At 33.8% G+C, this 16074-nt stretch overlaps 1 protein-coding gene across 4 annotated transcripts in view; it reads right to left on the bottom strand.

Moving 5' to 3' along the window:
- Akap9 (A-kinase anchoring protein 9) overlaps nucleotides 1-16074 on the bottom strand; it is a 120914-nt gene that overhangs the window by 52542 nt on the left and 52298 nt on the right. For 2 of the 4 annotated variants that reach the window (XM_048339990.1, XM_048339991.1), the window contains 7 exons: nucleotides 15859-15951; nucleotides 13209-13562; nucleotides 11666-11890; nucleotides 10531-10671; nucleotides 9957-10060; nucleotides 7344-7540; nucleotides 2076-2308 (listed from right to left, as the gene is read on the bottom strand). In XM_048339990.1, the coding sequence (XP_048195947.1) occupies nucleotides 2076-2308; nucleotides 7344-7540; nucleotides 9957-10060; nucleotides 10531-10671; nucleotides 11666-11890; nucleotides 13209-13562; nucleotides 15859-15951 (1347 nt within the window). The remainder of the gene's footprint in view (nucleotides 1-2075; nucleotides 2309-7343; nucleotides 7541-9956; nucleotides 10061-10530; nucleotides 10672-11665; nucleotides 11891-13208; nucleotides 13563-15858; nucleotides 15952-16074) is intronic. The other 2 variants (XM_048339992.1, XM_048339993.1) reach the window with 2 other exon arrangements.

Genomic DNA, 16074 nt, shown 5'->3' with positions numbered 1-16074 from the left:
GGAAAAGTATATAACTAAGCTGAGCTAGTCAATCAGTGTGCATCCAGAAATATGGTAATGTCTGCATTAGGATGTCTTTCTTTGGCCAATTAATGAATTCTTACTACAATATGTGATAATTCATGATACTTTTGCTCTTCAAGGTACAGTTCATACTTTATCACAGAAGAGGATTTAGGTTATTTCCAAACAAAAAGAATTAACCTGGGAAAAATTCTGTGTAGTCACATCAGAAGACTGTTTCATAAGACAAACATTTATTGGAAGCATGTTGTCTAGATAATACCTTCCTCACTGAATCCTAATACCCAGGAAAAATACTGATAAGCTAACCAAATAGAAGGTAGTTAACAAATTAAAGCGGGACTGAGATAGATTGGAAGATACTGTAAATGTAGAAATGTAACAATGAAACCTCCTTCAGTATAACTAATGTAAACTAAATTTTAAAAAGAAAGAATTTAACAAATTATTTCGTCATTAACTTAAAAATGGCCTATAATCAATAAATTACCCCCAAAATAAGTGAATCTGGCACTAAAATACAAAATATACAACAATATTTGTTACAATTGTTTCATCTAATAGTGATTAGTATTGCAGAAACAAGCTACATTAAATACTTTCTTATAGAAAAAAAAGTAGCATTAAGGAAAGCCAGATACCAAAAATGACATTATACTCTCAATTTCTCAGCTTCTGTTTCAAACATACCTGGGTCTGGGATCTCTGAATGAAGATAATGAGAATACTAATTCATGTCCCATAGTTGATAATAATAAAGCACTTATTTAATTAGTGTGATAGCTATGATTTGACAGTTAAATTAAACATTATGAAAATGTTATTTTCTTAATTTTAAAGTATAAATAATGTAAACATTTTCTAGGAGGCAATAATCACACAAAGTAGAAAATTTTTCCTTAACAGAAGACCACAATTTATAAGTATCATGGTGATATCTTCTTAAAGTATGTATAAAACAAGACTTTAATGTAAAAACAATTCTTAACTAATTTCTTACCAAGAGAATGTAAGGTGAACCTATTCATATTTGTAAAATGAATGTAAATATCACATGAAGAAATTGAAAGTATGATTTGATTGTAAGAGTAAGTAGTATATTATAGTGGCTTGAACGTAAGGTTTTAGAGATTTCTCATATTCTTTAAAATAAATAAATAAATGGGATGCTTCATACAATGGTGAGTTGAAAAATCTATTTTTCCTTACTGGTACTGGGGCTTGATGGTCTCAAGGTCTGGAGCCCGATCCTTTGAGCCACACCCCACTTCTGGCCTTTTGCTGATCAATTGGAGAGAGGACTCTCAATTCTGCACAGGCTGGCTTCCAAATGAGATCCTCAGATCTCAACCTCCTGAGGAACTAGGATTACAGGCAGCTTTGAATAGCTTTTGATAAAAAGTAATGTATGGGGCTGGGAATGTGGCTTAGTGGTACAGTGCTTGCCTAGCATGCATGAAGCCCTAGGTTCTATTCCTCAGACCCACACAAACAGAAAAAGCCAGAAGTGGCGCTGTGGATCAAGTGGAAGAGTGGTAGTCTTGAGCAAATGGAAACCAGGGACAGTGCCCAGGCCCTGAGTTCAAGTCCCAGGTCTGGCAAAAAAAAAAAAAAAAGTAATGTATAACAACATGGGGGGCTGGGAATGTGGCCTAGTGGTAGAGTGCTTACCTCATATACATGAAGCCCTGGGTTTGATTCCTCAGCACCACATATATAGAAAAAGCCAGAAGTGGTGTGGGAGCTCAAGTGGCGGAGTGCTGGCCTTGAGCAAAAAGAAGTCAGGGAGAGTGCTCAGGCCCTAAGTTCAAGCCCCAGGACTGGCAAAAACAACAACAACACAAAAAACAATATGGATACTAAAAAATAAATTTTACTGTTTATCCCTTATGAACTGAAAAGATGTCTGATACCAGTGTTGGTTGTCACAATAATTACTAAAGGAAAGCCTAACTTTTTGTGGGACAGCAGAGAGAAACATTTAGTTACTTCCTGACCTGAAAGAAAATGTGCTTTAAACTCAGTAGACATTAGGAAGATTAAGAGGTTACCTGGCTGCTGGTTTCACTTATAGCTTCTAGGAGTTTTTCTACCGCTGCCTGAAGTCGAGAGCTAATATTCAGCATAAGTTCCTCATTTTCAGGGTCTATTTCAGTTCCTGTAAAACCAGTCCTCACAAGCCGCTGTGACAACTCTGTTCCTTCCTCAGTTACTTTTGACCACATGCTGCTGTCATTTCTTGGCATGTCATTTTCAGAATAAGAAAGCATGGATTCATCTGTAACTAGAATAATATGTTAGGTGTTTTGTGTTATGTCATTAATTATAAGTCAGAAGCCCGAAATCACAGAAATTAGAAGGTCTTTTTATACCAGCATTGCAGTGAAACCAGTAACATATGCAAATGCATAACGTAGTACTATCAAATTACCAAGTATATAAAGAAAGATAAGATTATCTTTTTTGTATATCCTTCTATGTATTACTCTTATGCATCCTATTAGCACAATATATACAATAAGACTTTGAAGAAACTCATATTTGTGTTACATGGAATTTTTCTTTGATAAAATTTCTTTCTTTTTTGGTGCTAGGAATCAAACTAGGGTCTTGGATTTTCTGAGTATGCACTCTAATCACTGAGCTATGTTCTTAGCCCGATAAAAACTTTCAAGGTCATTTTTAGTAGATATTTACCAAAAGTCAAAGATGTAGAGTTTGGGGCTGGGGATATGGCCTAGTGGCAAGAGTGCCTGCCTCATATACATGAGGCCCTGGGTTCGATTCCCCAGCACCACATATACAGAAAATGGCCAGAAGTGGCGCTGTGGCTCAAGTGGCAGAGTGCTAGCCTTGAGCAAAAAAAAAGAAGCTAGGGACAGTGCTCAGGCCCTGAGTCCAAGCCCCAGGACTGGCCAAAAAAAAAAAAAAAAAAAAAAAGATGTAGAGTTTGCTAAGTAATGAGAATATGTAGTTAACATGATCATAACACAGCATACTTTCTTTTCACAAGAATTAAACATAAAATCACATGAAAAAAACTAGGCTGCATGACTTACTCTGTCCACACAGCAAAATTGTAACAATACATGGAGAAGAAGAGAGGACTTGTTAAAAGACCATTTCAACTACCCAGATGAGAAGCGAGGAGAATATGAAATAGGATAGTGGGATTAGTGGTAACTGGGAAAAGACACAATTTGGAAAAGAGTGAATGCACAGGGCAAGATGGGAAGAAAAGGAAAAGATGAGTCTAGGTTTCCAACTTAGATGATTCTTACATGACAGTAGTCATTAAAAGAAATGCTAAAAAAAATCAGAAGTATTTATAGTAGGCATGGAAAAGTATTACTATGAAGTGTTTATAAGATACGTGTAAGCTGTTGTAAATTTGGGTCTGGAGATTTAGAAGTTATTTGTAGAAAGGTAATATAAGAAAGACTGGAAGTGACATTTATTTTTTATTTATTTTATTTTATTTTTTTTGCCAGTCCTGGACTTGGACTCAGGGCCTGAGCACTGTCCCTGGCTTCTTTTTGCTCAAGTCTAGCACTCTGACTTGAGCCACAGCGCCACTTCTGGCCATTTTCTATATATATGGTGCTTGGGAATCGAACCCAGGGCTTCCTGTATACGAGGCAAGCACTCTTGCCACTAGGCCATATTCCCAGCCCGACATTTGTTTTAGAAGTAATATTTAGAGGAAAGAAAGAAGACAAAGTTGGAACTTGTATCTACCATAAGATAACGAAAGAATCTGTATTAAAAACACCAGAAATAGGAAGGAGACAAAAAGAACACTTCAATGACATAAGGCAAGGACTGAAAAGATGTTATAGATTGGATAACTGGGAAGTTATCCAATCTTCTTCTGAGAAAATAGTGTTGGTACTGTAAGTTGGTGAATGTAGGTGGGAGTTTAGTCTATTGTCTCATTAAATGTATTGAAATTTATCTTGGAGGAGGGTAAAGTTGAGAACAACCGACATTGTTTTTTTAATAGTACAAATACTGCAGCCTTTTTTTTTTTGTGGTATAGAATAGCAATTAGTGATGAGGAAAAGACTAAAGATACTATACTATCCTGAGAGCAAATCCCAAGCACAAAATGGAGAAGATAATAAAGCAAAGCAGATTACAAAAGGTCACCAAATGTTAGTTTTTTGGACCACTTAACAAATAATGGGGACTAAAGTACTTGGAAAAGATAAAAATTCCAACAAGATTAAAAAGTTCAATGCATAACATGCACAAGATCCTAGATACAACTACCAGCACTAAAAATCAAAACAAAACAAGAAATATTTTTAAATGCCTGGTAATATTCCGAATGAAATCAAGCTCATTATTTATAGTACTAGTCTTGATGAAAAAAAATTCAAGAGTAATATAAATAAGCAGGATAACATCACAATATGCCAGTAGAAATATCTTGAATTCCCAGTTTAGTGAACAGAATCCTTTTATATTGGTGAATCACTCAGATTTATATTGATAACAAAGCAAATAACAGCAGCTGGGGTCTTTTCATCACATATTTTGTTCATTATACCATTTACTCTCTAATAGATAGCAATAAATTCTTTAGGTTAAATTAGAGGGGCTGGGGATATAGCCTAGTGGCACGAGTGCCTGCCTCGGATACACGAGGCCCTAGGTTCGATTCCCCAGCACCACATATACAGAAAACGGCCAGAAGCGGCGCTGTGGCTCAAGTGGCAGAGTGCTAGCCTTGAGCGGGAAGAAGCCAGGGACAGTGCTCAGGACCTGAGTCCAAGGCCCAGGACTGGCCAAAAAAAAAAAAAAAATTAGAGTGGGTAACATTCCTGCCTCAATGGCTCTGTGAAGTTCTCTATGGCACTAACTGGAAATCATCATGTAGTCTAACAAAGAATGAAAGATAGGAAAACTGTACTGAAGATCTGGGAAATGGAAAAGATTTGTCCAAGGTCACAGTGACACAAAAAAGAACCAAGGCCTTCTTATTGTGAAGTTGGCATTTTTTCACACTGCTCCAAAAGGAAGCTACAGCAAACAAACTTGACTAAAGTTCTATGAGAAGAACATTCTATGCCTAAATTATTACAATGTACTTAATTTTCTTTCAATACAACTAGAAAACTTAATTTTTGTGAACTGCTCTATTATTCACTCAAGTTGAAGTGATTTCACAGTAGCTCAAAATTTCCTTTGAATTTCATAAGCTCATTTGTTCTTCTGTGGAAGCAAACATTAGCAAACCAATTATTTTTTTAAGTGTTAACAAGTCCATACATGTTTAAAATCTAAACAAGTTCAAACTTGAAGGCTGAAAACAGATCACAAGTTTTGTTAGAACAAAATCTTATGTAGAAACTGAAAAGCAAGTAAGTTATTAAGCAGATTAAAACTCAGCATTTTTCTGTTATGTTACAGAGACATGAAATAAATCTTTCCAAGGTGTGTTTAGATTTTATGTTCCTATTAAAAATATAAAGTAATATCAGTAAATACTCTTTGTGTAAAGAAAATTGTTATTTCAAGGCTAGTAAATTCATAAGAGTTCCAGAAAAATTGAATTTTTAAACAATAACTTCTACTGCTTCAAACTATCCTTCAAGGTGTAAAATGGATCAGATAAGTGTTGCCCAATAATACTGATGGTCACACTAACTTTATTTGGAAGATTCATGGTCTAACATAAAAGACATAAAAATTGAGTTAAATGGAAACTGCACATAACCAATGATACTAATTATCAGAAAAATTATCTGTCATAATATTCTATACACTATATTTTTTGAGGCTTTAATTCCTCTCAGGTCATAATATTCTTTCAGAATTAGTTAACAATAAGCATTTTAAAAGATTCAAGTGATTAACATAAGTGAATGACTTTAAGTAAATTATTAAGTACTGTGGGTTTACTTGGCCTTGAGTGGAAATCTTAGTGCTTCTTCATAAAGCAGAAACTATACAGAAATTTCCTAACAAATGTTTCTAAAAGTTCAATAAATATTGTTTACGGGTTTGGATCAAGTGCTAGAGCATCTGACTAGAAAGCATGAGGCCCTGAGTTTACTACAATGTCACACACACACACACACACACACACACACACACACACACACACGGATAAAGTAGACATACTAGTCAACAACAGCTAATCTATGTAATCAACCTAAGATCCCATCAATCAATGAATAGGTAAGAAAATATAGCATATATACAAAATGGGAGTATTATTCAGCCACAAGAAGTGAAATTATGTTGTTTGCTGGAAAAATGGATGAAACAGAAATTATCATGTTGACTGATAGATACTAGATAAAACAATACAAATATCATATGTTCTTGTATATGTGGAATGTAGGACAAAAATAAATGAATGAGTGTGAAATGGGGGCTCTTTTGGGTACAAACTACTGGTGAAACGCTAAGAGGGGAGGGTGAAGAGGGTTGTATATGATGGATAAATTCCATATACATGTATCAAAACAGAAAAATAAAAACTACTAAAAATTGTTTTAAAAAGAGGATAGAAAGCAACACACTGATGACTACAATTCTAGCAAGAGGATGAGATCTGATTGTCTAAAGCCAGTGTGGGTGGGGAAGTCTATGAGACTCTTATCTCTAATGCAGGAAGTGGAGCTATGGCCCAAGTGGTTAGAGCATTAGCTTTGGGGGGGGGGGGGGAAGAGGGCGTATGCAAGAGCTCAAGGACAGAGCCCAAGTCCTAAGTTCAAGCCCCAACCAGTACAAATAAACAAACAAATAAAAAAAAATTTAAAGGTAGAGGACTGGGCCCCAGTGGCTCATGCCTATAATTCTAGCTACTCTGGAGACTGAGTCCTGAGGATCATGGATCATGGCTTGAAGCCAGCCTGTAGAGGAAAGTCTGTAAAACTCTCTTCTCCAATTAACGGCGAAGAAAAAGGAAGGAAGAGGGAAGGCCAGGGGGAGGAGGGGGAGGTGAGGGAGGAGGTGGAGGAGGGAGAAGGAGGAGAAAGAAGGAGGAAGAAGAGGAGGAAGGAGGAAGAAAGAAGAAGAAGGGGCTAAAGTAGAGCTATGGTTGAAGTGGTAGGGCAATAGCTCTGAGCAAAAAGAGCTCATGGACAGTGCCCAACTTTGAGTTCAAGTCTTAGGACCGGCACTTAATAAGTAAAAAGATAAGAAAGAATAATAGAAGAGGCTAATCTGAGCAAAATACATTATATACATGTATGGAAATAGCACAATTCATCCCATTTATACAATTAATGTATGCTAATAAAAACAAACTGAAAAAAAACAGATTTGCTGAAGATGATTATTTCAACAGTATATGACAATAATACCTCTTGGATGTTCCTCTTGGACACAAGATGTCTCAGCTTCTGACCTCCAGATAAGGTTAGTAGATGACTGGCCTTTACTAGATCTATCTAGAATCCCCAAAACATGGCGGCCAATTGTTTCTTCAACAGCTGCTGTTGTCTTTACGACTTCTAAGAGGATCTTCAGAAGTCTGTTATTAGCTTTCTGGAGTGCATACCTGTACAAAGAATCACTTATTAAAATGTTGACCTTATTAAAGGAAATATGTTGCTACTGTTACAGAAAAGTGCCATAAAATGTTAATAAAAAACCATAAAATGTTAATAAAAAATACTGTATGATCCTACTAAATGTGTAACAACACCTACAATGAAGTGCTTCTTATTCTGATTTATGGTAAGACTATTATTACAGAAGATTTGTTTTCTTTTCTAAAAATTTGGGCAATTTAATTGCAATCTTTTTTGTCAAATCTATATCTTATTGACCCCAAATAAATCAAATAATTCAACTTTAAGGTTAGTAATTAGAAAAAAATTAAGTTAGGAACAACTTAAGTTAGGAAAAGTGTGGCAATACCCAAGCACATGTAGATTACTAATTCCTAATATTATTTAGGGTTATGTAAGTGTATGTGTGTGTGTGTGTGCGTGTTTTTCTGTAAGCTTCGTCTTTTTATGCTTTGAACAACAGACTTAAAAATATGTAATTCCACTAGAAAAAAAAGTGGTAATTTTTACAAATAGGAGGTTAAACTAACAAAGTTAATAGGCAGAGGCCAGTTTTTAAAACGTCTATCATGAAATTTCAGTTTCCCAACACCAGAGGGAATATCATAGGCTGTTTCATTCTTTATAACATCTGCTCTTGAGACAAAACTATATATAGTTACATACATCACAAATTTCAGCCAGTAGAAAAAAAATGCAACTAAATACAAACAACAGTATTCCTTACCCTCCCAACTCTCAGAAATAATTAGCATTATAATTGTAATGCATAGAGATCTCCCCCTACAAACATTTTAAATACAAAGAGGGGTCATCTTGGACAAGGTGATTTTGTAAGTTTTCTTTCTAAAATGAACACTTTACCATGCTAACAAATGAATTACCATAAATGGTAATCCAAAATATTACCTAATTAATATTTTGAACAAAAAACTCGTAACAGCTTCATTCACCAGCGGTACTACAGTGAAAAATAGAATTACTAATGCATAGAGACAAAATAAAAGACTTTTGTGGGAAAGGTCCTCTAGCTTAAGGCAGTTTCAGCTCTCAGCTTCACATTGCAGGAGATTACCAACAATCAGGCTAAAGATAGTGTTTCACAGGCACATGATACACCTATTTTTAGACAAAGTAATAAACAGAGATGCCTTCCTTTAGTACTTGTCAAATGAAAGACACAGTTATATTTTTGTATACAGATCAGGTTCCCTACTTACATAATCAAAAATATTAAAAATAAAAGTCTAATCAAATTAGTAGGAAATAAAGGGTTTTATTTCCCTAACCATTTAAAGAGTTTCTGTTCAAGTTTCAAATCTCAAGAGTAAGATACTGTGAAAAATATCTCTACTTAAAAGAGAAATAGATTTTTAAAAAAGTGGTAAAAAGAAATGAAGATGACTGTTTAGTTTATCAGCACTCAGTATAAGATTCTTAAACATTAAACAATGCATATTTTGTAAAATATACAAATTAGTGATAATATAAAATAAACCATGTTTATTTTATATTTCCATGGTAACTCTAAAGTTCATACACTGTCTTTCTTGTTTGAGTTCCATACTGACTGTGTTCCATACTGATGATCCAATGGGGAAGCCAAAATCTTAGGGGCCAAATTCCTCCATGCAAGCTGAGGAAGGAGGTTAGGAGGACACAAAGGGTTGACGGTCACAGAAGTTAGAAAAGGAGGAAATTACGTTAGTAGATATTAGTTTTAACTTAATCTTACAGAAGTATCTTCACTTGAACAAAATAAAATTTAAAACATGGGTGCTGCTTAAAAGGTCCTGCTTAATATTAACATGGGATGACAATTTTTATATGGTATAGCTTTGTATATTTTCAGATTAGTTACTACATAATCAAAGTGAGGAAAAGCTTTAACATTGGCTGATCAATTTACTCTTCTTTAAAACTGAGCTCTAGATTAAAAGTTCACCTCTGTAATACAGTAAACATATGAAAAAAGATGAATATGAATGAAGCACTTGTACTTATAGTACTTTTTCTCAGCATAAACCAACAGGGAATAGCTTTATTACTAAATGCTTGTCCAAAAGTGAATGGAGAAACAAAAAATAAGGCTCAGAAATAGAAGTGTGTTTAGGATTCAAAGAACAGCATTAAGAGGAATAAATGAAAACAAAGTTTAATACCCTCCAAACCCTAAACATTTAGAGCCAAATATGTGTACAATATACAATACAAATTATGAGATTTTTAAAACATTTATCCATTTACATAGTACTTTATATAGTGCACATCTATGGACATATCCATACATGGTATGATAAGACTAAGTACAAATGTAAAATATAAAAATAAGGACAAATAATTCTACTATGTAGAAAAAAACATTTTAATTTATTTTGCAATGAAAAAGTACATTTTATATACCTTTCATTGGATAGAATATCAAGAGGTACATCTTCAGGTTTTCTGTCCAACTCTTTTTCTTTAAATGTCTCCTCTTCAACTTCCCCTTGGTTTTCATTTCCATCCTGATTAAGTTTATGTAAAGGCAGAGAAGACAAGACAGAAAGAAAGCCTGTCATCTTGGAAGGAGCATGTCATATTCTGGTCTGAAGGGTACATAGAGATACTACTTGAAATAATATTTAACCATATTATATCAAGATTAGCATTGTAAAAAAAGATAAAGTAGTCTAGTACACAGCTGAGAGAAATTTTAATGAGTTCAAACTACTGCATGCTATATATTGCAACAATAAAGTTTGTTAGGTTGTTCCTTAATGGAACAACACCTGCTGCCATAGCAACGACAGATTCAAATTACCATAGAATGCATGGTATTTGAATGCGTGGCATTTGAATTCTACCTACCTTACATGTAAGCAATGACAAATCTGTTAAACTCAATAGTAAAAATACATTTCACACCAACAGCACACACAACAAATCCTACTGCATTGTTGATCCATTGCTCCTAATGGGCCAAGGTCCATACTACCTGTGTTTGCGTACTGCTGTTGCGCAGCTCACAACACAGCTTCTCTCTTCCAGCTAAAGACAGCTGCTTTAGTGATTCCATCTCCTCTAAAAGCACCCTCTCTCTCTCTGAAACCAGGTTTTCATTATCTATTGAGGATCTCTAAATAAGAAAAAAGGTCATGAGAGAATATTGCTTGTGAGAGAAGAAGAGAACAGAATAATAAGCAGATTTCTTTTAACCCCTTTAGGCCAACAGGCCTTGTTTCTAAGGGGTTAAAAGGCAAACATAAAGTTCAATGCAAAATTTGAAACTTGAGAAAAGTTAATAATCTGTACAGTTCGATTAATATTTTTATGTCAATTTTGCATTGAAAATTCAGAAATCTGAATTCACAAAATGCAATGAAGAAAAGCAAAGTTGGTTTCCCCAATGTGTTTTATGCTTTAATCCCAATTTTTCTATTATTTTACATTTGAAAGTATATATTAAGAGTTCTCTTTCTCCCTTCAACATTAAAAATCAAGTCCAACAAATTTTTTTCCATAGGAACTTTAAAGTTTTTCTTGCTTTTCTGCAATGATTTTGTGAGTGTATTATATACAGCAATTGACAAGAATATCAAGGATACCCAAATACCAAGGAATATTTAAATTTAGTCAAGAAAATGGTAAGAATGTTATATAAATGTATATTGCTCAAATCAGTAAGAGATGTTTCCCTGGAGAAAGTCCCAGAAACATGCTATTTATGATTTAAAAGTAAAGATAGGGAAAGGTAAATCTTGTAGAGGCTAACTAGTGGACCCCACCAATGAATATGAAAAAACTGAATGATAGCAACACATACGTAGGTATCTCCATACAAAGTATTTCCCAAAGTGTAGAAGCGCTTTTGCTATTTATGGTCACTGGAATTATTATTTTTAAAAATAACTTTACAGCCACTTTTCCATTTTTAAAACTTCAGTTAAATAAAATGACAAGAAGTTGAGTTAGACATGTCTACCAAGATCTGTGGGCTTGATGGAATGTGTTCCTGATATTAAACATCTGTAGCTAATTCAGATCCTGGAGAAGTAACTAAGACTAAAAAAATTCTACATTAAGAACACAGTTACTTTAATTAGACAGAAAAGGGACTTTAAGTCCCATACCTGAGCTAACTGTCTATTAAGTCTCTTAATCTCTTCTTGCAGTTGTTCCTGGTCTTCTCGCTGCCTTTCCATCTGTCGCATGTGTGCCTGCCTCAGCAATTCAGTTGCTTGTTGATGCTCTTCATACTGTCGTACAAGTTCCTGCCTCATGTCTTCCAACTGTTCTTCATTTAACATCAGTTGTCTAGAAGCATCTATGCCTGATGCCAAAATTTCATTATGGATCTTTAATAGTTAAAAAAAAAGCAAAACAAAAAGAATAACACATTTGTGAAAGTTAACACTGATATTTTAAATAAATATGAAAGCAATTCTTCCAAACCTATCATACACATGATTTTTAATTTTATTAGTAAGTAAAAGCATAATTAACTTTTTTAAAAGGTAGTTCTTTTATATATCATTTTAAAACAAAATTAAGTTAGTGTATTATTATTATGTTATTTTCTGAAAGGAAATCAGCTATTTGTCAGTTTTTCTAAAATTGAATTCTAAGGGAGAAAAATAAAAACACAATTCCTTCTACTCTTAATAAGATCTACCTTACTTTAGTTGGGGACTGGTGGCTCACACCTGTAATCCTAGCTACTAGGACTGGAGATTAATGTTTGAAATACATGTAGAACTCAAAAGAATAAACACTCAAACAAGCCAGTGAATAAAAAGAAAATCAACTGAACAGAAAACTCTCCAATGAAGTATATATTGGTCAATACATATGTGCCAGTAAGTATCAGCCATTAGGGAAATGGGTATCATTGAGACTCTACCTCACATAAGTCAGAACTGTTTTCAACAAGAAAAAAAAATACTAGTGAAGATGTAAGGAAATGGAACTCTTACCCACTGCAGGTGGGAACATAAATTAGTTCACTGCTTGTGAAAACAGTATAGATTGTCCTCACAAGCAAAAACAAAACTCGTAGATGATCCAGCCATACCAATTGTGGGCATACACCAAAAAGAATCAAAATTAACTTACTAAAAAGATACTTTATGCCCATATTTCTCATAGAACTATTAGAGATAGATATACGGTAAAATTATCCTTGGTAGCAATTAATGGATAAATGGATAAAGGAAGTTTTGTATATGTACATATTGGAATTGTACTTAGCATAAAGAAAAATGAAATTATGTCATTTGCTGGAAAATTGAACTGGAGATCATATTAAATGAAATGAGCCAGATTCGTAAAGCCAACTATCCAATGTTTTCTTTGTGAATATTAGGAGAACAAACAACGAACAAGACAATGAAAATATAGGGAACCACTACAGAGTTGAAGGGAAAGGGAAAAGTAGGAGGGGGAGGGTAATATGAAGAAGGGCAAATATGATCAAAGTATGCTATATGCATATATGGAAATGTCATAATAATTCATGTAAAATATAAACACAAAAAATAAAAACAATTAAAAAATTTTAAAACTAACTGAACTTGATTCTGTTCTACTCTATTAGGAAGCACTACTACTAATAACTTTATATTGAAGGGAGTCTAAATTTTATGAAATATTTTATCTTCAAGGAGGCATACTTACAGAATCTCTGACTATATAAGTTTTATCTTTGGAGAACATTTCTTCTGAAATAGTCAGTCCATGGTCCTTTGATTCTAGTATATAATCAAGATCATTATTATTTGACAAAAGGACTTCTTTTCCATCTTCTAACTCTTTACTAAGTGGTTTAAATTCTTCTTTAATTTTTTTGTCTTTTACTTCAGAAGTTTGAACAGCAACCTGGCCATCTGAAAATTCCATTTCATTAAAATAATGTTCTGCCTGTTGATCCAGAGCATATGCTTGTTTTGATGATGCAGCATTTTCTTTCCCTCCAGATATTCTAGACAGTTCAGTCTGTTGAGCAAAGGCCACACTCATTGACACAATGACCTAAAGAAAGCAAACAAATGGAAAAAAAGAAAAAAAAAACCCAGAGATTAAAAGCATCTGAAATTTATAAAAGTAGTTATTACTCAAATAATAAGAATTAGAAATTTTTTTTTTTTTTTTTTTTTGGCCAGTCCTGGGCCTTGGACTCAGGGCCTGAGCACTGTCCCTGGCTTCTTCCCGCTCAAGGTTAGCACTCTGCCACTTGAGCCACAGCGCCGCTTCTGGCCGTTTTCTGTATATGTGGTGCTGGGGAATCGAACCTAGGGCCTCGTGTATCCGAGGCAGGCACTCTTGCCACTAGGCTATATCCCCAGCCCGAGAATTAGAAATTTTTTTGTCTCATAGTTCTAAGCAAAAAATCATATGATACAAAGATTCTGTATTTTACAATAAATGTAATGTCAATGTATTTATTTATAGCCTGTTTAAAAAATTATTTACTTATAGCTTGTTTAAATAGCACTGTATAGTACACTCCTGTTCATGCAAACTACATCCTGCCTACATATTATGAATCATTTTGGATCTCTTAGATGGTTATGTTAGCCCAGACAAAATGAGTTGAATAATAATGTTCTAGGCAGCAATTGGAACATACACCCTTTAGAGTCAAAGATATAAAAGAACCAGTTAACTAAGTAACACAGCTTAGCAAAATGTATTTTTGGATCTTTTTTAACTAGTGGGCAAAATTTTAAGGCCTTCCCATTAAGCCTGATTGGCCTCCAGGTTCCTCTATGTTAACAATGCAACACAGTAAAAAAGAACGACAACCAAAGAGATATGAAGCTATAGAATGTTCAATCAGTATCTAAGCTGAGTTCCAGGAGGACATAATGGAGACTGAGAGGAAATATTCCAAGAATTATGAGCCACAAACAAATAAAGAAAACATCAAGAACAGAAAGAACAAAAAAGGCTTCCAAAATAATACCTTAATGGGAACAAGATCATAAAGATCTCAGCAAAAACAAGAAAAATTAGAAAACAGTAAAATGCTACCTTCAAAGTTTTGACAAAAAAGTAACTCTCAACCCCATGCAAGCAGTCAGTCACAAAGTAAAGACATACAAGAAATAAAGTTTGTTTTTCAACAAAGTCTTTTAGAACTCCTAAAAGATATCATTCAAAAAAGGGGAAAAAGACCCTAAAAGGAAAGTCTATAAAATAAAAAATAAAAAAAGTTAAAAAAATTAAAGAAAATAAATGCCAAAGATATCTCATACAATAGCAAGTAAAAACCAAATTTAAATACTGATAGCAAGGTGACACTGATCAAGATATATTCTATTCCAAGACTTAAATGGCAACTCCTTTGTACAACTATTTAAGTAATTAAAAATACTACTACTAGTATATGGGGAATGTTAAGCCAGAAAAATGACTCTCAATTCACCGAAAGAGGAGATGGAAGGGGAGGGGAAAAGGGAAAGGAATAGAGAAGAGAAGGAAGAGATAGTGAGAAGAAAGCTTTCATTACTATTTTTCAAACCTAGAAAGGAAAAATAAAAGGATGCCCCTGAAATTTCCTTTTACAAGTTTCTGAAAAATGCTGTCTTTGTCATAAGTCTCTGGCAAGAGCATCTAGAGGCAGAAAACTTAACACCGTTATGATACTTTCATCTTACAAGTCATCACATATAAAACTGGAAAACAGATGCAGAAATACTTTTTTTTACATATATGTCAGACTAGTTAATGAGTATAACATGACTATTTAAAAAAGACTAACATGCCTTTAAAAATTTTAACTTTGTATACTGCCATAATAAAAACCTTTTATATATACTGTCATGAGTTAAAAAAGGATAAGTAAAGGATAAAGGACACCTTTCAGGCTGAAGAGAAGTAATACCAGAGTGAACTTAAAACTATAGGTAGAATTTTCATAAACACATGCATATATTGACAAAGTATTAGTAATCAGAGTCCAGCAATATATAAATGGAGGGGTTTCTAATCTAAGAGGCATTAGAAAAATTTTAGGGATGATCAAAGTGTGTATCTTTTTCTTCATTGTGGTGACACATGCCTATATCGTAGTGCTTGGGAGACTGAGGCAGGAGGATGGCAAAGTCTGATACCAGCCTGAGCTAACCAAGCAAGATCCTATCTTAACAAAACAATAAAACAGAAAACAAAGCAATTAATAGTTCTTACCACATGACAGCTTAAAGTTGAACTACACACAAAACATATATCAAAGAATATAGTATATACTATAAAAAAACATACTTTTGGAAGGTTCAAATAGAATATAAATTAAAATAATCTTAAAAATAAACTATAAACACACCTTAGCTACTTCTTCTTCTAATTGTTCTTGATACTGTTTTTCCAACAACTTAACCATATTTGTTTCTTGTTTTACTCCAATTTCATCAGAAGACTAAATGAAAAACAAAAAATGACATTTATTTACACAAATTGTACACTATTCAATTAAAATGCTACTTACTTTTAAGGTTCTATTCTCATAACATTCTCAAATACTATTTCTTATAAAACATCA

The sequence above is a fragment of the Perognathus longimembris genome, chromosome 2 (genome assembly GCF_023159225.1).
Source record: "Perognathus longimembris pacificus isolate PPM17 chromosome 2, ASM2315922v1, whole genome shotgun sequence".
Lineage (NCBI taxonomy): Eukaryota > Metazoa > Chordata > Mammalia > Rodentia > Heteromyidae > Perognathus > Perognathus longimembris.
The sequence above is the reverse complement of the archived record's forward strand: the minus strand, read 5'-3'. Positions and strand labels throughout refer to the sequence as shown.